General features: G+C 33.7%; 1 protein-coding gene across 12 annotated transcripts in view; it reads right to left on the bottom strand.

Moving 5' to 3' along the window:
* The window catches only part of TMC5 (transmembrane channel like 5), a 126,249-nt gene that overhangs the window by 59,131 nt on the left and 45,974 nt on the right, over window positions 1-21,144 (bottom strand). For 6 of the 12 annotated variants that reach the window (XM_074280917.1, XM_074280914.1, XM_074280915.1 and 3 more), the window contains 5 exons: window positions 11,766-12,532; window positions 10,803-10,966; window positions 8,094-8,156; window positions 2,517-2,606; window positions 743-842 (listed from right to left, as the gene is read on the bottom strand). In XM_074280917.1, the coding sequence (XP_074137018.1) occupies window positions 743-842; window positions 2,517-2,606; window positions 8,094-8,156; window positions 10,803-10,966; window positions 11,766-12,460 (1,112 nt within the window). In that variant the 5' untranslated portion in view covers window positions 12,461-12,532. Of the gene's footprint in view, window positions 1-742; window positions 843-2,516; window positions 2,607-6,221; window positions 6,761-8,093; window positions 8,157-10,802; window positions 10,967-11,765; window positions 12,533-14,074; window positions 14,195-21,144 lie in introns of those variants that run through there. The other 6 variants (XM_074280916.1, XM_074280923.1, XM_074280921.1 and 3 more) reach the window with 2 other exon arrangements.

The raw sequence follows: 21,144 nt of genomic DNA, 5'->3' as shown, positions 1-21,144 counted from the left end.
CAGATGGGAGCTTTACTTTATCCCGGTTCTATGTTATACACCAAACCATGTCTTCATAAAAATCAAAACAAAACAAAACAAAAAGATCTCCAGCTATTCTCTTTGAATTGCATTACCAGTCTTAGTTTTAAGTTCAGAAAGAATTTTGTGCTAATTGAAATTTGTTTAAAAAAAAAAAAAGTTTGTATCAAAGGGTACAAAAATAAAAAATAAAAATTTCTATGACCTATTTTTTAAGTCTACAAAAACACTGAAGAAAGAGTTCTAATAATGCTTTAAATGTCTCTGGGAATCTGAAATTAAAAGCTTTGCAAATCTCAGTGATATCTTGTTGCAGGAATAGAATGTTAGAGCTGAAAAGAATTTGAGAAATCCTATAAATAAAATTCTATAAATGCTTGCTTTATTTAAATTCAGCATTTTTTTAAAAAAAGAAATATTTATTATTTTAAAGATGAAGCAACCAAGACCATGAAAAATGAAATGATTTATTCTTAGCCACACACAGTAGCAAATATTGAACTATGAAGTTAGATCTCTTGAATTCCATATTTGGAACATATTAGAATATGTTAGACATCAAACATAAGAATTTCAGCATAAAATATGGATCTCTCTTCTCTCTGTTTCTTACAGAATTCTTGGACTAGGAGTTTCTCTTATCCTCTCGAAATCTACACTTGAAGTAGATCATGGCAATGTATATTTATCTCAGGATAGAAGAGAAAGGCTCCATACTTACCTAATTTTCCTCTTTTCTTGCATAGTCAATGGCTGATTTCGGATGATTTTGATTGCTTCACTAGGTGTTAAGTTTACAAGAGATGCAATCAACTTTTCCTCTATAGAAGGGTCACAAAAAAAGAAATGATACTTGGTTTACAAAAACAAGCAATCTCCTATAAAACAACTATAAGAACCACATCATGGGAGAGATCTAAGAAATGAGAATGGCTCCAAATGGACTGGAGCTAATTACTGTAACAGAACTTAAACCCATACAACAAAATAAATCCTACTGAATTACTGAGCCCAGAAATTGAACTTAATATTAATTCTGAACTTTGAAAACTTCTCTTGGGTAGTTAGCACATTTTTATTTATATTAAATTATTTGTCTACATCTTGTCCCTCTACTAGATCATAAAATTTATGATGGCAGTCACTGAGTGTTATTCTTCATTGCTAGTCCCTAATACAGGGTGTAAAACAGGTACTTAAAATGTATTAATTAATTAATGTATATTTCTACCAAATTAAAAGTAAAAGATTATTCTTCCATAGCCAAAACAAACTTATCCAATTAGCCTGAAGTGAAACTCAAGTTTATATATTTTTGAAATTATTGAAATAGAGAAAATATTTCTCCAAACCTAATCAGAGATGACTGTACATTTTGTTCACTGAAATCTCGACAACTTTTTTTGATTCAATTTTTCATCTTTGTAATTTTAGTTTTTGTCTTTTACTGAATTACGTTCTCTTAGGACAACTCACATGCTACAAGACTAAAAGGGACTTAGAGAAGTCATCTGTTTGTTCAAAAGTCATAATCAGGGATTTTTTCCAGAGAAAATATATAGGAGACAACATTGAAGATGATCATTTTAAAGGATCATGCAAACTTTGGTATATTTATATTTTGACAGCACCTTTACTTCTTCGGTAATTAGAAACAACTGAGTTTAGCACTTAGTAGACAAGATTAATGAGCAAAACTAAGAAGCTACCAAATATCCTTGTTTACTTCTTTCTCAGAAGGGCTACATAATAAGTGAACTTCTTTTCCAGCCTGGGTGGCAAAATTTTTAATAGTAACTTTTAAGTGTACCCAAAACTTTGTCTCTCTTATTAGATAAAGTCCTGCAGTGGGTATCTTCCTCCCAAATTGAAGGTTGGTGTCTCCCAGTCTCCCTACCAGATCAACTAAATTGATCCTAATTATTATTTTATTATTTTCAAATCATGTATTAGTAGATTGGTTTTAGGATATTAGGTGTTGCTTGTCTTGGATTTGTTTCTGCTGTTTGCTCCCATCACCAAAATTGCTAGTTATATCTATTCTAGGCAACTCTTTCAATCAGGATCACAAAACCAATCAATTTGCATTTATTAAGAATCTACCATGTATCCGGTGCTATATCATGATAAAACCCATCCAAATAGATACTGTTTTTCATAGCATGCAACTCATAAATTCTAGGTACAATATGATCTTCTAGACTAATGGACTCTAAAGCTATGAACAAGATAGCACTTGGAGCAGTATGGATCCCAAAATGCCTTCCTGCAGTATTTAGCTTAGTAATTAATATTTCAGAAAGACAAATCAGAGACTATCCTGGCAATAAACTTAATAATTCAGACTTTTGGATTTTAGAAGTAAATTTCTTGCCTTAGAAAAGATTATATATAATTATAGGCATACCAGGAAACAGTACCCTTCAAAACTTTGATGCATTGTTCTTAGAAATCATTTCTCTCCATCCCCAGTGAGTCAGCTCCCAAGAACCTACCATGTCTAGTTTTGTCTGCAACATTCACAAAAATAGAATAATGTGACTTTCTGGCATCTTCATGGCAGGTCCTCCATCCCAAAGAATTAACTGTTAAAAAAAAAAAAAGATGTAAATTACTATCCTGCTTATTAAATATAACTAATGAATAGCTTGTTGTCAAGCTTGATGCATTTCAAATTAATATTGTATCATTTTATATATATTGTTAAATGGTATAATTTTATCAACGAAAAATATAATTTTCAATTTTAAAAAATGACTATTATTTTGCTCAATATTTTGGAATTGTTAACTCTCCCCTCCCCCCAAAAATCAATCAATAATAACATGATGAAAACACTTTTTTCAAAGCACAGATTTTGTATATGTAACTTCTATCAGGGAAGGACTAACTGACTACCTGGATCTGTGAGGGCTTATAGATTTTGAAGACTTGGGAAAGGGGGAGAATCATAGAATGTACATGTCCCATCTAGTCCTTTTTTTCTTTCTTCAACTCAATTGTATACTATACACAAAAACTTAAATGTTCTTCCAAATTTAGCTTCTACAATTCCCTCTTCTTGTCTTAAGCCCTACCCTATCTTATTCTCTTAATTTTGGCTATGAGCGATTTTCTAATTGACCTTGATCCAGGGTTCTGTTTACTATACAATTCCTCAAGACTATTCTGATAAAACTTTGGCTGGCTCCAATGCTACCCTGGATAGAATCCAAAATATCTAGGGGAATGTTTTTTAGGAACTGGGATGGTATTAGTAGGATTAGTCTATCAACAAAACCCATCCCTTCATAAGTCATCAATTTAATTTTATTTCCTAATACAGAGAGGCTTGGAGAGATTTACATCAACTGATGCTAAGTGAAACGAGCAGAACCAGAAGATCATTATACACTTCAACAATGATACTGTATGAGGATGTATTCTGATGGAAGTGGATATCTTCAACATAGAGAAGAGCTAATCCAATTCTAATTGATCAATGATGGACAGAATTAGCTACACCCAGAGAAGGAACACTGGGAAATGAGTGTAAACTGTTAGCATTTTTTGTGAGCACTGTTTTGTTTTATTTTGTTTTGTTTTTCTTCCCAGATTATTTTTAGCTTCTGAATCCAGTTCTTCCTTTACAACAACAACAACAAAATTCGGTTCTGCACATATATATTGTACCTAGGATATACTATAAAATATTTAATATGTATGGGAATGCCTGCCATCTAGAGGAGGGGGTGGAGGGAAGGAGGGGAAAAATTTGGAACAGAAGGGAATACAACGGATAATGTTGTAAAAAAAAAAAATAACCTACGAGTATGTACTGTCAAAGAAAATGTTATAATTATAAAAATTAATAAAAAAAATTAAAAATAAATAAAAAATAAAAATTTATTTCCTAGCCTATTACTTACATAGCTTGGTCATGGCCTCATAGAATGTTAGAGCTAAAAGCAAACTTTAGATACTGTCTCCTCCAATATCCTTGTAATTAAAAAAAAAAAAATTCAAAGGACTGAAAAAATTAAAGGAATTGTGTAGAACTCAAGAGCTTTTGACTTCTAAGCCAGTGGACTTCTCAACCATGCTGCCTCTACATGGGCTTAGTTTTCTGAGATTAATAATATAGCAGCAGAGATTTGGAGTTTAGCAACTTTTAAGTTCTGGAGTAGAATAAATAAAGCAAAAATACTAAGTCTTGAAATAAAGAAATTATATGTACATATCCACAAAGAGGCAAGTTCAACTATAAATTATACCTAAAAACTCCACATGACATACACATTTTCTTTTAAAGAGTTTGTATCTGAAAAATCAAATTCAATTCTGCTAATAATTTTTAAATTTTCATTAGTATTTTATTTTTTCCAAATATATGCAAAGATATATTGCAAAAGCTTGTGTTCCAAATTTTCCTTCCTCTCTTCCTCCCTTCCCCTTCCCCAAGAGAGCAAGCAATCTGATATAGGTTAAATATGTGCAAATCTTCTAAACATGTCCAGGATCTAGCAGCTTCCACATTAAAAGATTGAAAGGTCTGGAATCTGATATTCCGAAAGGCAAAAGCACTTGGAATGCAGCAAAGAATAAATTACCCAGCTAAGCTGAGTATTTTCTTCCAGAAAGAAGATGGACATTCAATGAATTCCATTTATTTCTAATGAAAAAACCAGAGCTAAACAAAAAAATTGACCTCCAAATATAGGACTCAAGAGAATCATAAAAAGAACTCTTAAGAACTATATTTCTGTTACAGGAATATTTAAAGAGCACATGTATAATTTGATTTTACTGTCATAATATAAAAAAGGGTATTAAAAGTGGAAAGGGGATTGTATCAGAAAAACGGAAAAAGTGGAGGTAAAAAGAGGGAAATTACATCTCACGAAGAAGCAAAGGAAACCTATCATATCTGAGGGAATTAAGGGAGGGGGAGGAATATAGTGTGAATCTTACTCTCATCAAATTTGGCTCAAAGAGAAAATATTAGATATATTTAGTTTACAGAGAAACTTCTCTCACCTCATTAAAAAGTGGGAGAAGAAAAGGGAAAAGAAAAATAATATTCTATTACATTCATATACCATAACTTATTAAGTTATTCCCCAACTTATGGGCATCTACTCAGTTTTCAGTACCTTGCCACTACAAAAAAGGCTGCTATAAACATTTTTGTATATAGGGGTCTTTTTCCCCGTTTTAAGATCTCTTGGGATACAGACCCAATACAGACACATGCCCTTTGGGCATAGTTTCAAATTGCTCTCCAAAACAGTTGCATCAGTTCACAACTCCAATGACAATTCTAATAATTTTTAAAACTAGAAGTTAACAGTGTATAGAATAGATCCTATATGTGTATATATATATATATACATATATATATGCACATTTATAGTATATATATTTCCTCAACTTTTAAAATTGGAATAAATTTAAATTAATTTTGAGATTTAAAAAAATGTAATGTTACACTTTGAAATAGTCAAAATAATCCAGAATGTGTAAACACACAGAGAAGTATATACTATATTATGTCTATACACTTATAATTTGTGTAAGTATATGTAATTATCTCTATCTATATATATATGTATATTTATTTATAAACAGATATATAGTTATATCAATAGATATCTATAGACATATAGATATATTTGTATACACATACATGGCCAGGATAGAAAGAGAAACAGAGAAAGAGAGAGGGGGGCAGCAGAGGAGGAAGGGAGGGAAGGAGAGAGGGAGGGAGAAGGGAAGGAAAGAAAGAGGACATTGAGAGAGAGAAAGAGGAAAGAGACTGACACAGAAGAACACACACAGAGTCAGGTTGGGATTTAAGAGCCTAGATTTGAAGATCCCTTCCAACATCAATAGTTCATTATATAATTGAGGAAACTATGGCCTAGAAAGGTAAAATACCAAAATTTGAACTTAAGTTCTCTTACTCTAAATGCAATGATCTTTCTATTGCACTACAATAGGGAAAATTAACTGTTGTACCCAGACCTATCAAGAACCTTCATCTTTTCTCTCTTATTCTATATTCCTTGCTTTAGGACTCTTTTGCTATATTTAGGAATTTGCTATATGATTTCATGAATTTGTATAAACCAAGGAACAGTACCCTTATAGCACAGATCCCTTAGAGGAAGGTTATTTCCCTCCATTCTCAGGCACTCCCTCTAGGCTCTCCATAATTTTACCTAGTGAATTTGAACCAGAAAACTCATTTGAGGGATCACGAATGTGAAAAGCCTGAGAAAAAGATACTGAGATGGAATTTGAAATCCTGCTTAACCGATTCCCCTTTTTGGAGACTGGAACCTTTGGAGGAACATCCTCTGTCATTTCAATGTCCATATCCTCAAGGCTAATAATTTTTCTCTGCCATTTGTTTTGGACTGAATTAGGCAACAGAGACTTTGACATCTTGGACGTCGGCGTAAGATCTTCAACATTTATCAGGACCTCCACTACATGGTCGCTATGATTTCTTTTCTTAACTTTATTCTCTTTCCTTTTTCTGAAAAACTCAGAAAACATTTTTTTCTGGGCTCTGATCCTCTTCTCTGTCAGAATTAGCACTCAGTTCTTAAAACTTCACTGTCATATAAAGTTACTGTGTAAATCATCTGTATTTTCCCAAACACTGAAAAATAATTAAAAAAACAATTCAGAAAATTCAGCTGACTCCTTTTATGAGCTGGCCTGCTTTCAGAGGAATGACTGTCTCATGGTATCTAGGGAAGAAAGCTGAAACAGAATTCCTCATCACAGACTAAAGGATTCTAGAAACAGAAGGTAGAGTTTCTAAACTATTCCTATTAGTCATTCAGTCAACTTGCATTTATTAAGTGCCTATTATGTGCCTGGCACTGTGCTAAGAGATGTGTGTACAAAGTAAGACAAAAAGATAGTCTAGGAGCTCATGGTCTAAGGAGAGATACAACATGCCAACAGCTATGTACCAATAGCTACATATAATACAATACATACAATACAAGGCAAGTTGGAGATAATCACAGAGAAGGCACTAGGATGAAGGATGATTAAAACATGGCTATTGAGGAAATACATTTTTGCATGACTTCATATGTACAATAGGTATCCTATTTCTTGCCTTCTAAATGGGTAGGGAAGGGGTGGAAGGAGGTAATAAGTTGGTAACTAAAATAAAATTTAAACTAAATTAAAAAATAAAGACTGAGAAAGCATTCTTGTAGAAGGTGAGATTTGAAGGAAGACAGGAAACCTAGCCAGAAGGTTATTCAAAAGATATATATCAAAAGTTATAATATCTGCAGTAATATTTGGTGACATATCTTCTAATGATAGTTTTAAAGGGACATATTGATATACTCTGCTCCCACCCCCAAATCTCTGATAGAGTGTTCTTAAGAATTTATCAGATAAGTTATTTCATGAGGATTAGTTAATTATAAGATTTTTCAAGTAATATGATACCTTAACTCAATTAAAAATGTTTGTTCATTCAATATAATTTTTAAGGAGTAAGTCTAAGAATCATTGGCAGATGAGTGAGATGGTTTTGGTCATAGGAACGTGGGGCAGACCTTTGGGTCATCTCAAGTCATGAAGCATAGCTTTATACCTTTATGACCACTTTTTATTACCGTGTGACTATAGGTTCATGAATTATGATCTGTTCATAAATCAAGTCTTCTTATCAACATACCCCTTCTGATAATTCTTCATCATCTTATGTGGGCCTGTCTTTGAGGCTCAATGTTCCCTACTCACTGATCCTCTGTCTCTTATGCAAAAATCCTTGAGTTGAACTGAATGATACATCAGTGTCCCACACTTCTCCAGTAGCTGGATATTGTTGTTCATCCTTTGTTCTTCAGTGACTTTGATTTTTGAATGAATTGGATTTAAATGAAGCAGAATTGTCATCAGTTTCACTTTCTCCCCAAGAGTCATGAAGTTAAATGGTAAAACAAAAGTCAAGAAAACTGGTAATGGCTCAATGAAGTAAGTTTGAAATTCAACTTCAGTTTTGAATTATTTGTCATTTTCTACTTGAATTATATTTATATCTCCCACATGCTCACCGTTTCTTCCCAAATTTTCATGATCTCCATCCAGACTGCTTTCATCCTCATAGGCTTGGTTTCCTATAAGTACGGAGAATAAAGAAATAGAGGGGAAAATAAAGGCATTTAGTATCAAATGAATTAAATGAAAAAATACTTTTAAAGGTATACTTTTATTAAACAAATAATTGATGTTGATGGGTAATGTGACAAAAGCAAAAAACTACTGATGTTAAATATGTGAATAATTTTCAAACTCAATGCTAATCTTTTAAGAACTATATTTCTCTCATATTCTAACAAATGTCACAGCATTTATCTTGATTTCTCTGGATTTCAATTCATCCTTGTTAGACTAAATCCAATATTCTTTTTTTAAAAATTCAAATATGTGCTTTTTTGGGGGGAGAGAAATCTTTTTTTTTTTGAGAGCTAATAAATTTCAGAAAAGTTTTAGATATTATTTTTGGTTCAATAAAACTTACTTTTTGTATGTTTCCTTTGTTCCCCCATTTTTCTCCTTTTATTTAAAAAAAAATTTGATAGCCTTTTATTTTTCTGAATACATGCAAACATGATTTTCAACATTCGCCTTTGCCAAACCTTGTGTTCCAAATTTTTGTATTCTTTTCCTTCCTTTCCCTTCCTCAAGACAGTAAGTGATCTAATATAGTTTAAACATAAGCAATTCTTCTAAACATATTTCCATATTTATCATGTTGCATAAGAAAAATCAGATCAAAAGGGGAAAAAAACATAAGAAAAAATCCAAGCAAACAAAAAAAACAGGAAAAAAAAAGTGAAAATACTATGTTGTGATCCACATTCAGTCTTCATTGTCCTCTCTCTGGAGGCAGATGACTTTTTCCATCACAAGTCTGTTGGAATTGCCTTGAATTGCCTTATTGTTGAAAAGAGCCAAATTCATCATACTTGATCATCACATAATCTTGTTTTTCTGTGTACCATTGTGTAGTGTTGGTTCTGTTAACTTCACTTAGCATCTATCCATGTAAGTGTTTCAAGACTTTTCTGATATCAGCTTCCTCATTATTTCTTACAGAAAAATAATATTCCATTACATTCATATACCATGATTTATTCGGCCATTCCCCAACTGATGGGCATCCATTCAATTTCCACTTCCTTGCCCCTACAAAAAGAGCAACTACAAACATTTTTATACATGTGGATTCTTCTCCCTCTCTCATCTTCTCTTTGGGAAACAGAACCAGTAGAGACACTGCTGGATCAAAAGGAATACACAATTTTATAGCTCTTTGGGCATACTTCCAAATTGCTCTCCAGAATGGCTGGAGCATTTCACAACTCCACCAACAATGCCACCGCATTGTGTCTCAATTTTCCCACATTTCTTCCAACATTCATCATTATTTTTTCTGTCATCTTAGCCAATATGAGTTATTGTAATTTGCATTGTACTAATCAATAGTGACATAGAGCATTTTTTCCATACTACTATAAATGGCTTGAATTTCTTCATCTGAAAATTGTCTGTTCAAATTCGTTGTATCATTTATCACTGAAGAATGGCTTATGTTCTTATAAATTAGAGTCAGTTCTTTATATACTTTAGAAATGTTCTTTTTGCTATATCATTCTGTCATTCAAATGTTTTCAGAGGGGTAAGGTTCTTGGGAAATTTGCCTTATTTGCATCTACATTGATTCTACTCAGGAGTCAAATAGCAATAAGACTTAAACTTGCAAAGGAGAGGTATGGCTTTGGGCTGTATAGATAATCTTTCCTGAGATAGAAGATCATGCTGGAAAGAACACTGGACTTAAAATCAGAAGGACAAATTTGGGTCTCAGCCATGGAAAAGTGAATATTCAATCATTTATTCTGTCTAAACTGCCCCTTTGATATCTTTTAAACTTGAGTAAGACCTTTTGATCTACCTAACATGCAGAATTGCTGCAGAGACCAACCAAAGGAGATAGTTTATGCATTTGTTCTTATAAAATGCTATGAGAATATGGATTGCTAAGAGATCAATAAGTAAATTCCACACTCAAAGAAGTTTTCAGTGGAGGTAATGTCTGAATATCTAGATAGTTAAAAGTCACATTCTTTTTTATTTATTTATTTTTTTATTTTGCTGAGGCATTTGGGGTTAAGTGACTTTCCCAGGATCACACAGCCAGGAGTCTGAAGCCAGATTTGAATTCAGGTCCTCCTGATTCAGGGCTGATGCTCTATCCACTGCACCACCTAGCTGTCTCTGAAGATCATATTCTTTAGCAAATGAGAAAAGCATCTACTCTAATAAGAATGTGAAGTGAAGAATAAAAAGACATATGGAGAAAACTGAGGCAGATCATGCTGACGTGTAAGTGTTTAAGGTCACATTTTAACTCAGTTGTTTTGGCCTCCAAAACTAGTACTCTGTTGCACCTTTTAAACTCCATGGGGAGATGGGCTAGATTTTATATCATCTGTATCCCATTGTAGTGCCTAGTACCACACTTGTGCCACAAAAGATACTCAATAATAGATACTAATAACTTACATGTTAAATCTAAGTTAAATATTAGTAATTTACAAATGCATTATGATTTTCATCATCTTAGTTTAACATAATTTAGTGATATTCAGTCAGCCAACCCCACATGTAAGTTATTAGTATCTACCCTTTGTTAAGACATCATGTTTAATTTCTTAGCGAGTCACATTCCTATATATTTGATTTTGGAAAATACTTACTATATCCACTGTCATCAGAATATGGCACAGGATGCTCACTGTACAGAGATGAAGGCTGCCTTGAAGTCATTTGGAAAGATTCTGGGTAATCTCGATTCCTTCTTTCAGGAGATCTTGAGGTCTGATGGAAAGTAGGGTGACTCTGAAGGGCTCTATTGCGCAACCTGAGAGAAAAATCCAGAATGATGACCTTTGTTATCCCCACTATAGTATTATTTGACAAAGTTAATAAAGTTTCAAGCACTTATACAGTAGGATTTACTAAACAAGGACTCTCTTGAGAAACACATTTATTTTCCATCCACAACTTGCAAAATGAGGGAAGAGAGAAAAGAGGAGGAAGGAAAAAGATTGAACTTCATGACTGACAAATTTTAAAAGCTCTCTTTGAGAAAAAAGGTCCTGATCCTAATTTAGGTCCATCTTGTGGGGACAAAAGTCACAAAAATATATGGCCATGTAGGTAGGTGTAATTTCACACAAGCCAAGTAATTTTGTTTAATTCTATAGATTTTATTGTCAATTTTCTTGGCATGTAGTTGGGCAAAATGCCTCCTGATAATTACTTTTATTTTCTCTTCAATGGTTATAAATTAACCTTTTTCATTTTTTATAACTGGCCATTTAATATTGTTCTTTGTATTTTCTAATTCAAATTAGCCAATAGCTAATCTATTTTATTAGTTTTTTTCCCTGGAAAAAACTAGCTTCTAGTTTTATTTATTGAAATAAAAATCTTTCAATTGTATTCATTTATTCTTTGATTTTTAGAATTCTATTTTTTTTTTTTTTGGTGCTTACTTGGAGATTTTTATAATTTGCTGTTTTTCTAAATTCCTTTTATATGTATGCCTATTTTATTGCTGCTTTTTCTCTCTTGTTGATAAATGTTTTCCAATGATTTTACAATCTGAGAACTAGCCTCCACCCTCATCAGATGTCAGGCTCTTGACATTTACTTACCCTCTGCCCATTTCTGGATTGTCTGCATAGGAGTAGCCATGATTGTCCTGAGTAACTTGGTCATATGTACCCCTCCAATTATCTGGAGCACTCAGGTTGTCTTCAGCACCTGGATAGTCTGGAATTTCCAGAGAGCCTGGATAGTTCTGATTATTTCTGGTTTTCAAAGAGTCCAAATTGTTCCTGGAGCTCAAATAGTCTTCGGCACCCATTTGATAGTTCTTGGAACTTGATCTGTAAGCATTATTCCTAGGATATGGATCATCTGGACTCTCTCTGGAGTCCTGATAGTTCTCACTCCCAGGATAGTCGGGGATCACCGGGAAGCCCAAGTCTGGGTTGTGTTTGGCTCTTGAATGGTGGGAACTGTTCCCTGGGCCTGGATAATCAGGAATCCTCTGGGATCTTGAAAAGGCTGGATTTATATGGGAGTCTGGATATTCCTGATGATTCCTGAAGCTTAGATTGTCTAAATACTCCTTAGTTCCAGGATAATCTGGATGGTTCAAAGCATCAGGATGGTCAGGATAATTGTGAGTGCTTGAATACTTTGCATTGTTTTTGGACTTCAAATTGTTGGAATTCTTTCTGGAATATGGATAGTCTGGATTGTTCTGGGAGTCCAGATTTACCCTGGAGAAGTCTGGGTAATTGGGATCTTCTTCATAGCCTTGGTTCCTATAGAAGGCAGTCATGTTGGAGAATGATTTATTATTACTTCTCTTAACCCAAAGTCTTCTTAGTCAGCAGTTACTCCTTTTTTAAGTCTAGATAAGAGGGATGGGTGGGAAGAGAGAGAGAGAGAACTCAATTTTATTTCCTCCCATGGACAATAGGCTATACATAAATTAGACAAATGAAAGTGTTCTCCATAAAATAAGAAATGATTCAACAGAATCCCATTAGAAGGATCACTATATCAAAGCACCAGGTAAAAGGACAACACCTACAGAGAAGAACCAGAAGGTAATGCTGTTTCAAGGACCTCATAAATGGATTAATTTCAATTCCACAATTGTTCAGTGAATATTCTGAGTTTTTAATATGTGTATCTCCCACCTCTGTTCCTTTGCACAAGTTGTTCCACTATGTTCTCTCTTCTTTCCTCTGTCTCTTAGAATCCTTAATTTCCTTTCAAAATCCATCTGAGGCACCACATCCTCCACTAAGTCTTTCCTGGAACCCTCCCTTTCACCCCATTTGTTAGTGCTTTTAAACTCCTCAAATTAACTTGTATTTGTTTGTGTACACATCTCTCTACAAAATCCTACTCTATAGGATACTACTCCCCAAATATCTAATATCTAATATCATGTTGTTAATCCTAGATTTTAGAAGGTTATGGTAGTAAAGCACAAGATCTGGACTTTCTACCAGCTCTGATGACAGTCTCAGCTATTTTTCCAAGGTCCAGTCTAGTAAGTATAGACTGATCAAAGTATGGCCATTTGTCGATGGAAATAAAGACAAAATGGGTTTCAGTCCTATGTAGTTCCCTTTTTATTTTTCAGTGATGATAGCAGGAAGAGAGGTGGGCAAAAGTGATGGGCTAAAAGTCAGACTTTATAATTAGCATAATTCTGATATTCTATCTGTGAGATATTTGTCTAGGAGACACAGTACTCTAGGAAGTGAATCATATTAGTCTTGACATTTTTACCTTTAAATGAAACCAGAAGACAAAGATGTTTTCTGAAAAAAAGAATGCTTCCCAAGTACTCATTGAAGTTTATAGAAAGGAGTTTATAGAATTGATTTTATATCAGAGTAACCAAAATATCATTGCAGAAGTAACAAAAAACATCATTTAAAGGGCTATGTGATCATCTCACAATGAGTATTTGCAAAAAAGAAAACCATGATAATAGAATAATTGCAGCTTTGGACCCAATATTTGTTGCAGTGGTTGATGGAGTGGAAAATGTCTATAAAGAACTCAGTGTCAACCTCCAAATTAAATCAACATATATAACCTGTGTGACTTCATTGCAAGGTGAGCATAGAAAAGAATGACTTTTTTTTAAAAATCACAAAATGTGGTTCATAGGAAAACAATTTATATGATAAAAATATCATAAAGACAAACAACTTGAAAAGGCTTGAAAATTCTCATCAATGCAATGATCTACCATAAAACCAAAAGACTGATAATGAAGCATTTGACCCTTCACCTGAAAGTGAGGAATTAAGATCATGTTGATCATTATTATTAATCAGAATTAAGATTATAAGCAGAATAAGACATACTTTTTTATTTCAATAGAATTTGATTTTTCAAAATACATGCAAAGATAGTTTTCAACATTCACCTTTGCAAAACCTTGTGTTCCAAATTTTTCTTCCTCTCTTTCTTCCTCCCTTCTCCCCAACTCAACAGGCAATCTGATATAGATTGCAATTCTTCTAAATGTATTTCCATATATGTCATGCTATACAAGAAAAAATCAAATCAAAAGGGAAAGAAATATGAGGAAAAAATAGACAAACAAACAACAACAAAGGTGAAAATACTATGCTTCTATCTATATTCAGTCTCCATAGTTTTTTCTCTGGAAGGGGATGGTACTTTCCATCACAAATCTAGTGGAATTGTAAGACATACATTTTTATATACACGGGGGATAATTTATCTTGCTTGACTATGCATATTTGTTCAAATGAATTTTTTTCCAATGCAGAGGGCATAAAACAAAGAGGAAATTTTAAAAAAACTACTGAGAAAAAAGAAAAAGAAAATGTGTTTCAGTAGTAAACAAAAATAAAAGTGAGAAAAAACTACAAAGAAGATTCAAGGCAAATATCATAAATATCACAAAAATTCAAGAAACGACTAGAGGAACTTGGAGTCAGGGAATGCCGAATTCAAATCCTACGTCAGATATATTAGTTATGTAATTTTGGGCAAGTCACTTCACCTCTCTCATCTGTAAAATGGAGATAATAATTGTATTTTTTCCCAGTGTGGCTGTGAGAAACATGATGACATGTAATATGTTTTGCAACATTTAAAACTCTATATAAATATTATATTATTATGTACTATTGTTGTTATTGTTATTGTTACTATGGATTATCAGTCTTAACAGGAATTCTGAAAAACTACAAAACTCTATGGTAGAAGCAGAGACACAGAAGAAAGAACGCTTCTCTGAAGCTCTCCACTCTTGTTTCCAGCAGCAACAAGCCTTGCAAGATTCAAATACAAAAGTTCAAGAACTGGGACAATGGATACCCTCTTGAAGACTCGGAGAAAAATAAATATTTTCTCTGAAAAGGAAAGCATTTAAAATCATAGAAAAAGCTGGGGTGCAAATTTTCAGAGATAGCTATTCTCCCTTAAAAGAAATGACTCAGTGCATGATATCTCACCCACCAACTGCTTATCAAGATCAATTGGGGCAAACAGTGAACAGAATGTCTGTTTAGGAAAGAAGAAATAATAGACTTTCCCTGCTGCTAAATTTTGATAGGTCTATATATTTTTTAAATTATATTAATTGAGTGGAGGGAAAGACATAAAGATCCAGGAGGAGTAGGTATAAGTCTGTTGTAAAAGAAACAATTTTGCTTATAACAAAACTCCTCACTGAGGAAATTAGTATCCAGAAAAGTAAAATTGTAAACAGCCTGAGGGAAGGGATTGTTTCTTACAGTTTAATAATTCCCATCCACTTTGCCTGGTATAATGCTTAACATACACATGGAGATGCCCCAACCTCCTGCTTTTCTCTCAGAAAAAAAAAAAAAAAAAATTTCCCTTGGAGAATGGTGAATGGAGAATATCTATGCATTCATGCCTCTGTGAGCTACATCTGGACTGACTCATGTGGACACATATGGGCAAAAAAACACACCATCCCCATCATATCAGAAAGAATAATGTTATGTGACTAAAATAAATCAAACTTAACAAAAAAGAGAAGGCTACAATGTAGCCATTCAAGGCAATTCTAATAGACTTGAGATGGAAAATGCCGATCACATCCAGAGAGAACTGTGGAGATTGAATCTGGATTGAAACACAATGTTTTCACTATTTTCTCTCTGGTTTTTTTTTTTTTTTTTGTTGTTGTTGTTTGTTTTTTTTTTTCCTTTTGGCCTGATTTTTTTTAATTAAAGCTTTTTATTTTCAAAACATATACATGAATAATTTTCAACATTTACTCTTGCAAAACTTTGTGTTCCAAATTTTTCCCTCCCTTCCTCCCATTCCCTCCCCTAGACGCCAAGTAATCCAATATATATTAAACATATTTCCACAAATATCATGCTGTATGAGGAAAATCAGATCAAAAAGGAAAAAAAAAGAGAAAAAACAAAATACAAGCAAACAACAATAAAAAGAGGAAGAATACTATGTTGTGATCCACACTCAATTCTCATGGTTTTCATTCTGGGTGTAGATGGCTCTTTCCATCACAAGACCATTGGAACTGGTCTGAATCATCTCATCTTTGAAAAGTACCATATCATGTTGGAGGGGATGTGGGAAAACTGGGACACTGATGCATTGTTGGTGGAGTTGTGAAAGAATCCAGCCATTCTGGAGAGCAATCTGGAATTATGCCCAAAAAGTTGTCAAACTGTGCATACCCTTTGACCCAGCATTGCTGTTATTGGGATTATATCCCAAAGAAATACTAAAAAGTGGAAAGAGACCTGTATGTGCCAAAATGTTTGTGGCAGCTCTTTTTGTTGTAGCTAGAAACTGGAAGTTGAATGGATGTCCATCAATTGGAGAATGGTTGGGTAAATTGTGGTATATGAAGGTTATGGAATATTATTGCTCTGTAAGAAATGACCAACTGGAGGAATATAGAGAGGCTTGGAGAGACTTACATCAACTGATGCTGAGTGAAATGAGCAGAACCAGAAGATCACTATACACTTCAACAACAATACTGTATGAAGATGTATTCTGATGGAAGTGGAAATCTTCAACATAAAGAAGAGCCAACTCACTTCCAGCTGATCAATGATGGACAGAAATAACTACACCCAGAGAAGGAACACTGGGAAGTGAATGTAAATTGTTAGCACTACTGTCTATCTACCCAGGTTACTTATACCTTCGGAAGCTAATAATTAATGTGCAACAAGAAAATGGTATTTACACACATATATTGTATCTAGGTTATATTGTAGCACATGTAAAATGTATGGGATTACCTGCCATGGGGGGGAGGGAGTGGAGGGAGGGAGGGGATAATTTGGAAAAATGAATAAAAAAAAAAAAAAAAAAAAGAATTCTATAAAAAAAAAAAAAAGAAAAGTACCATATCCATCAGAATTGATCATCATATAATCTTGCTGTTGCCGTGTAGAATGGTCTCCTGGTTATGCTCATTTCACTCAGCATTAGTTCATGTAAATCTTTCCAAGCCTCTCTGAAATCATCCTGCTGATGATTTTTTAATAGAACAATAATATTCCATAACATTCATATATTTGATCTGATTTTTCTTGTACAATAAGACAAATATGGAAATATGTTTTAAAAGATCGTACATATTTAACCAATATCAAATTACTTGTTGTCTTGGAAAGGGAGAAAAACTTAGTACACAAAATTTTTCAAAAACGTGTATTGAAAACTCTCTTCACATGAATTTGGAAAAATAAAATGCTATTGGGGAAAAAAAAAAAAAAAGAAATCTAAAGCCCTTTAAAAAAAGAGAGAGAGAAGTCCCTTTCCATAAGAGGCAACACTTATCTGGAGAGGGAGGTATTTGTAGGGGAGAATTTACTAATGTTGAGTTCCAGGAGATGATGGGACCTGGGGCAATAAAACACAAATGTAATTAAGTATAGGCAGACCTCATTTTTATTGCATCTTGCTTTACGTTGTTCTTTGCAAATAATTTGTAGTTTTATTTTTTACAAATTGAAGATTTCTGACAATCCTGCATTGAATTTATTAATAGAGTTTTTCTAACAGCATGTATTCACATCATGTTTCTATTTCATATTTTGGTAATTCTCACAATATTTCAAGCTTTTCACTATGATTATATTTGTTACGGTGATATTTGATCACTATTCTTTGCTTTTATTATCTAGGGCTCTACCAACTGTTCCCATTTAAGACAATAGTTAATCACAAATATTATGTGTGTTCTAACTGCTCTACTCACACTGGCTATCCCATTTCTCTCTCCTTCTGGGCTCCCACTTCTCAGAGACACAATAATATAGAAATTAGACCAATTAATAATCCTACAATGTCTTCTAAGTGATCATGTGAAAGAAACTTTCTCACTTTAAATCAAAAGCTAGAAATAATTGTGTTTTAATGAGGAAAGCAAGTGGAAAGCTGAAATAGGCCAAAAGCTAGACCAGTAGTTCTTAAATGTGGTAGACAGAATCCTGGGAATCTATGAAAGCCTTTCAGAAAGGCTACAAATTCAAAATTAATTTTTATTTTTAATATAGTAAATCTCTATAAATATAATTGACATATACAAAAACTCTTTGAACAGATCCTTAATAATTTTATTACTATAAATATACTGAGAACAAAAGTTTGAGACCCACTGAGATAAATCAGTCAGCAGTCATTAAAATCCAGGCAAGACCCTCCACCAATAAAACTATTACAACTCAGAAGGCTCAGAAGAAGCTTAGGATTTTTTTTTTTTTAACAATAAAGTGTCTCAACTTAAGGTATATATACATTTTAGTCATAATACTATTATATGCTTAATAGATTATGGTATAGTATAAACATAACTTTTATATGCACTGGGAAAAAAAAAAATCCTGCGACTCACTTTATCGAAATAATTGCTTTATTGCAGTGGCCTAGAACTAAACCTGCAATATCTCCAAGGTTTACCTGTATCAAGATAAACTGTAAAAGTTCAATAAAGATGGCAAGCCAGGAGATGATGCCTTTCTCTGACTGACCTGTGGATCCCTAAGCTAAGAACAAACATTTTTTTATCCTCCACCTTTCCCTTTTGAATCTCCAGCTTCCAAAATTGTAGTTCATGACTCCATATGGGGTCTCATAACTTAATATGGGAGATGCAAAATTATGATTTATTTTCCGTACATGTTTAATTTGTATACCTATTTTATATACCTAGTTATCCAGATCACATAAAAATGTCTTAGACAAAAAGGGGTCATGAGTGGAAAAATTTTAAGAAGCCTTGGCCTAGAGAAATATGAGCAATTTAGCATTGTTGATCAAGGGTAATATGGGAGATAGAAAAAGAAATTCAAAAAAAGAATGCTTTCAGTAGTATACTGATAAATGGTGGAATGCTCAGTTTTAAGTTTAATTTGCATTATTCAACTTTTATGCAAATTTCTGCAATCAATAAGATCAAATCAAGGTTTGACTTGTGACATTTTCTAAATGCTTGTGTATAAATGCTCACATGGGTGAATAGCTGGATATACATTTTCATTGCAAACATTTACATTTAGGAAATATCAGAAATTAGGAGTTGATTTACTATTTCCTTGTTTGTTTAGCCTATTAAAAATGTTGATAATGCAGATTAATCTTAAAATTGAGTTCCTACATACATTTCCCCCTAGAATTAGGCTTATCAGTGCCCAGGTGACTGCTTCTCTGAACTACAAACCAATCCCAGGGAAGTGCTGGACATCAGCAGCAGTCAGGTAAATTATGGAGCAGGAGTATAAATTCACCATGAGGTGACCTGAGGTGTAAAGCAGAAATCACACCTTTGAGTGTAAAATAGACTGTATATTCTATCAGCCATGTAAATATCCTTGGGTGGAGGATGGGCCCTTGAGACCTGTATATAAACAGCAGAAGTTTCATATAGGCTAGCAAAGTCATAACTAGGGTGAGGTAAGTTGTGCTTTGTTCTCAGGTGCTAAATTTCAAGGACACCAACCGTCCTTCATCACTTTGTTTAGCAAGGAATCTCCTCTGGTTTTTGTTTGTTTGTTTGTTTTTGTTTTTGTTTTTTTTGTTTTTTGGTGAAAGGCTCTCAATATATGTAGCATACAAAAGTAAAAGAAATAGTTAAGTTTCCAAAATCCTTTGAATATGGGCCAATTCCTTGAGATCTAGGATCTAGTAACTAGCACCATCTGCTGGAGAAGAATCAAACAGTAAGTGAAACTAGGGACAACTTTGAGGACTTGCTTGTTGGGAGCAGAAGCCAATCAATTGACATTTATGAAGTACCTACTACGCCTATAATGCCCACTGTGTGCCAGGCATTAGCATTGAGTTTATAAAGACAGGCAAAAAATAGTCCCTGTTTTGATTTATTGAGCTCACTATTCAACAGGTGAGACAATGCACAAATATGTAAAAATAAGCGATATACAGTCTAATTAGAAAATAATTAAAAGGCAGAAGGCCCTAGAATTGAGAGAGATTCAGGAAAATTTTATGTAGAAGGTGCCTTTAAAGAAGGCAGGGAAGGCAGGAGGTGAAGAGAATATGAGGGGGAGTAAGGTGCAAAAAGACTGGAAATGTGGAAGGGGCTGGGTTATGAAGGACTTGGAAGGTCAAGCAGAGGATTTTTTTAGAGGTGACAGGAAACCACTGAAGTTTATTAGGAAGGATCTGATCCGTGTTTTAGGAAAACCACCTAGGTGGCTAATGAAGAATGAATTAGATGAGGAGTAACTTGAGGCAGACCCACCAGAAAACTTTTGCAATAATCAGTCAGGAGGATATTTCCCTTTTTGTTTTTATTTTCTCTCCCAACATGATTCATAAGATAATATGTTTTTTAAAATGAATGTACATGTATAACCATGAAAAAATAAATTTAAAACATAAAGGAATGTTTATTTGAAAGATGAAAAAAAAAAAAAAATCAAGTCATGAGGTGATAAGGGCCTGTATCAAAGTAATGGCCATAGTCAGAGAAAAGGGGGCATATTCTAGAGATGTTGCATAGGTAAAATCAACAGACCTTGGCAATAGTGTAGATGTGGGGGAGGCGGGATGGGAGATAAGAGGAGTCCAAAAGGATTCCCTTGGTTGGGAGAACCTGGGAGGATAGTGCCTTCTACAGTAATGGGGAAGGTGAGAGGAAGGGAGGGTTTAGGAGGAAAGATAATAAGTTTTGTAAGGATATGTTGATTTTTAAGATGTCTGAAAGATAGTAGGAGGTTTAAGATCAGACAACAGAGATATTCAAGCAGAAAAAATAGATATGAGAATCATGAGCATAAAGATGACAATTAGTGAGGAGGATTTATAAAGGCTCTCTCAAATAGAGTAACTAGCAATAGCAGAAGGTAAAGAATCATGGAAGAACATCAAACAGAGAGAAACTAACCTACAAGAGTAAATCCTGGCCCCCTCGATTACTGAAGATCCACCCAAAGATTGTCATAGGAACTAAATAGGTACGAGGAGGAGCTCAAGTGTTTGGAT

Source organism: Sminthopsis crassicaudata, chromosome 1 (genome assembly GCF_048593235.1).
Source record: "Sminthopsis crassicaudata isolate SCR6 chromosome 1, ASM4859323v1, whole genome shotgun sequence".
NCBI lineage: Eukaryota > Metazoa > Chordata > Mammalia > Dasyuromorphia > Dasyuridae > Sminthopsis > Sminthopsis crassicaudata.
The sequence above is the reverse complement of the archived record's forward strand: the minus strand, read 5'-3'. Positions and strand labels throughout refer to the sequence as shown.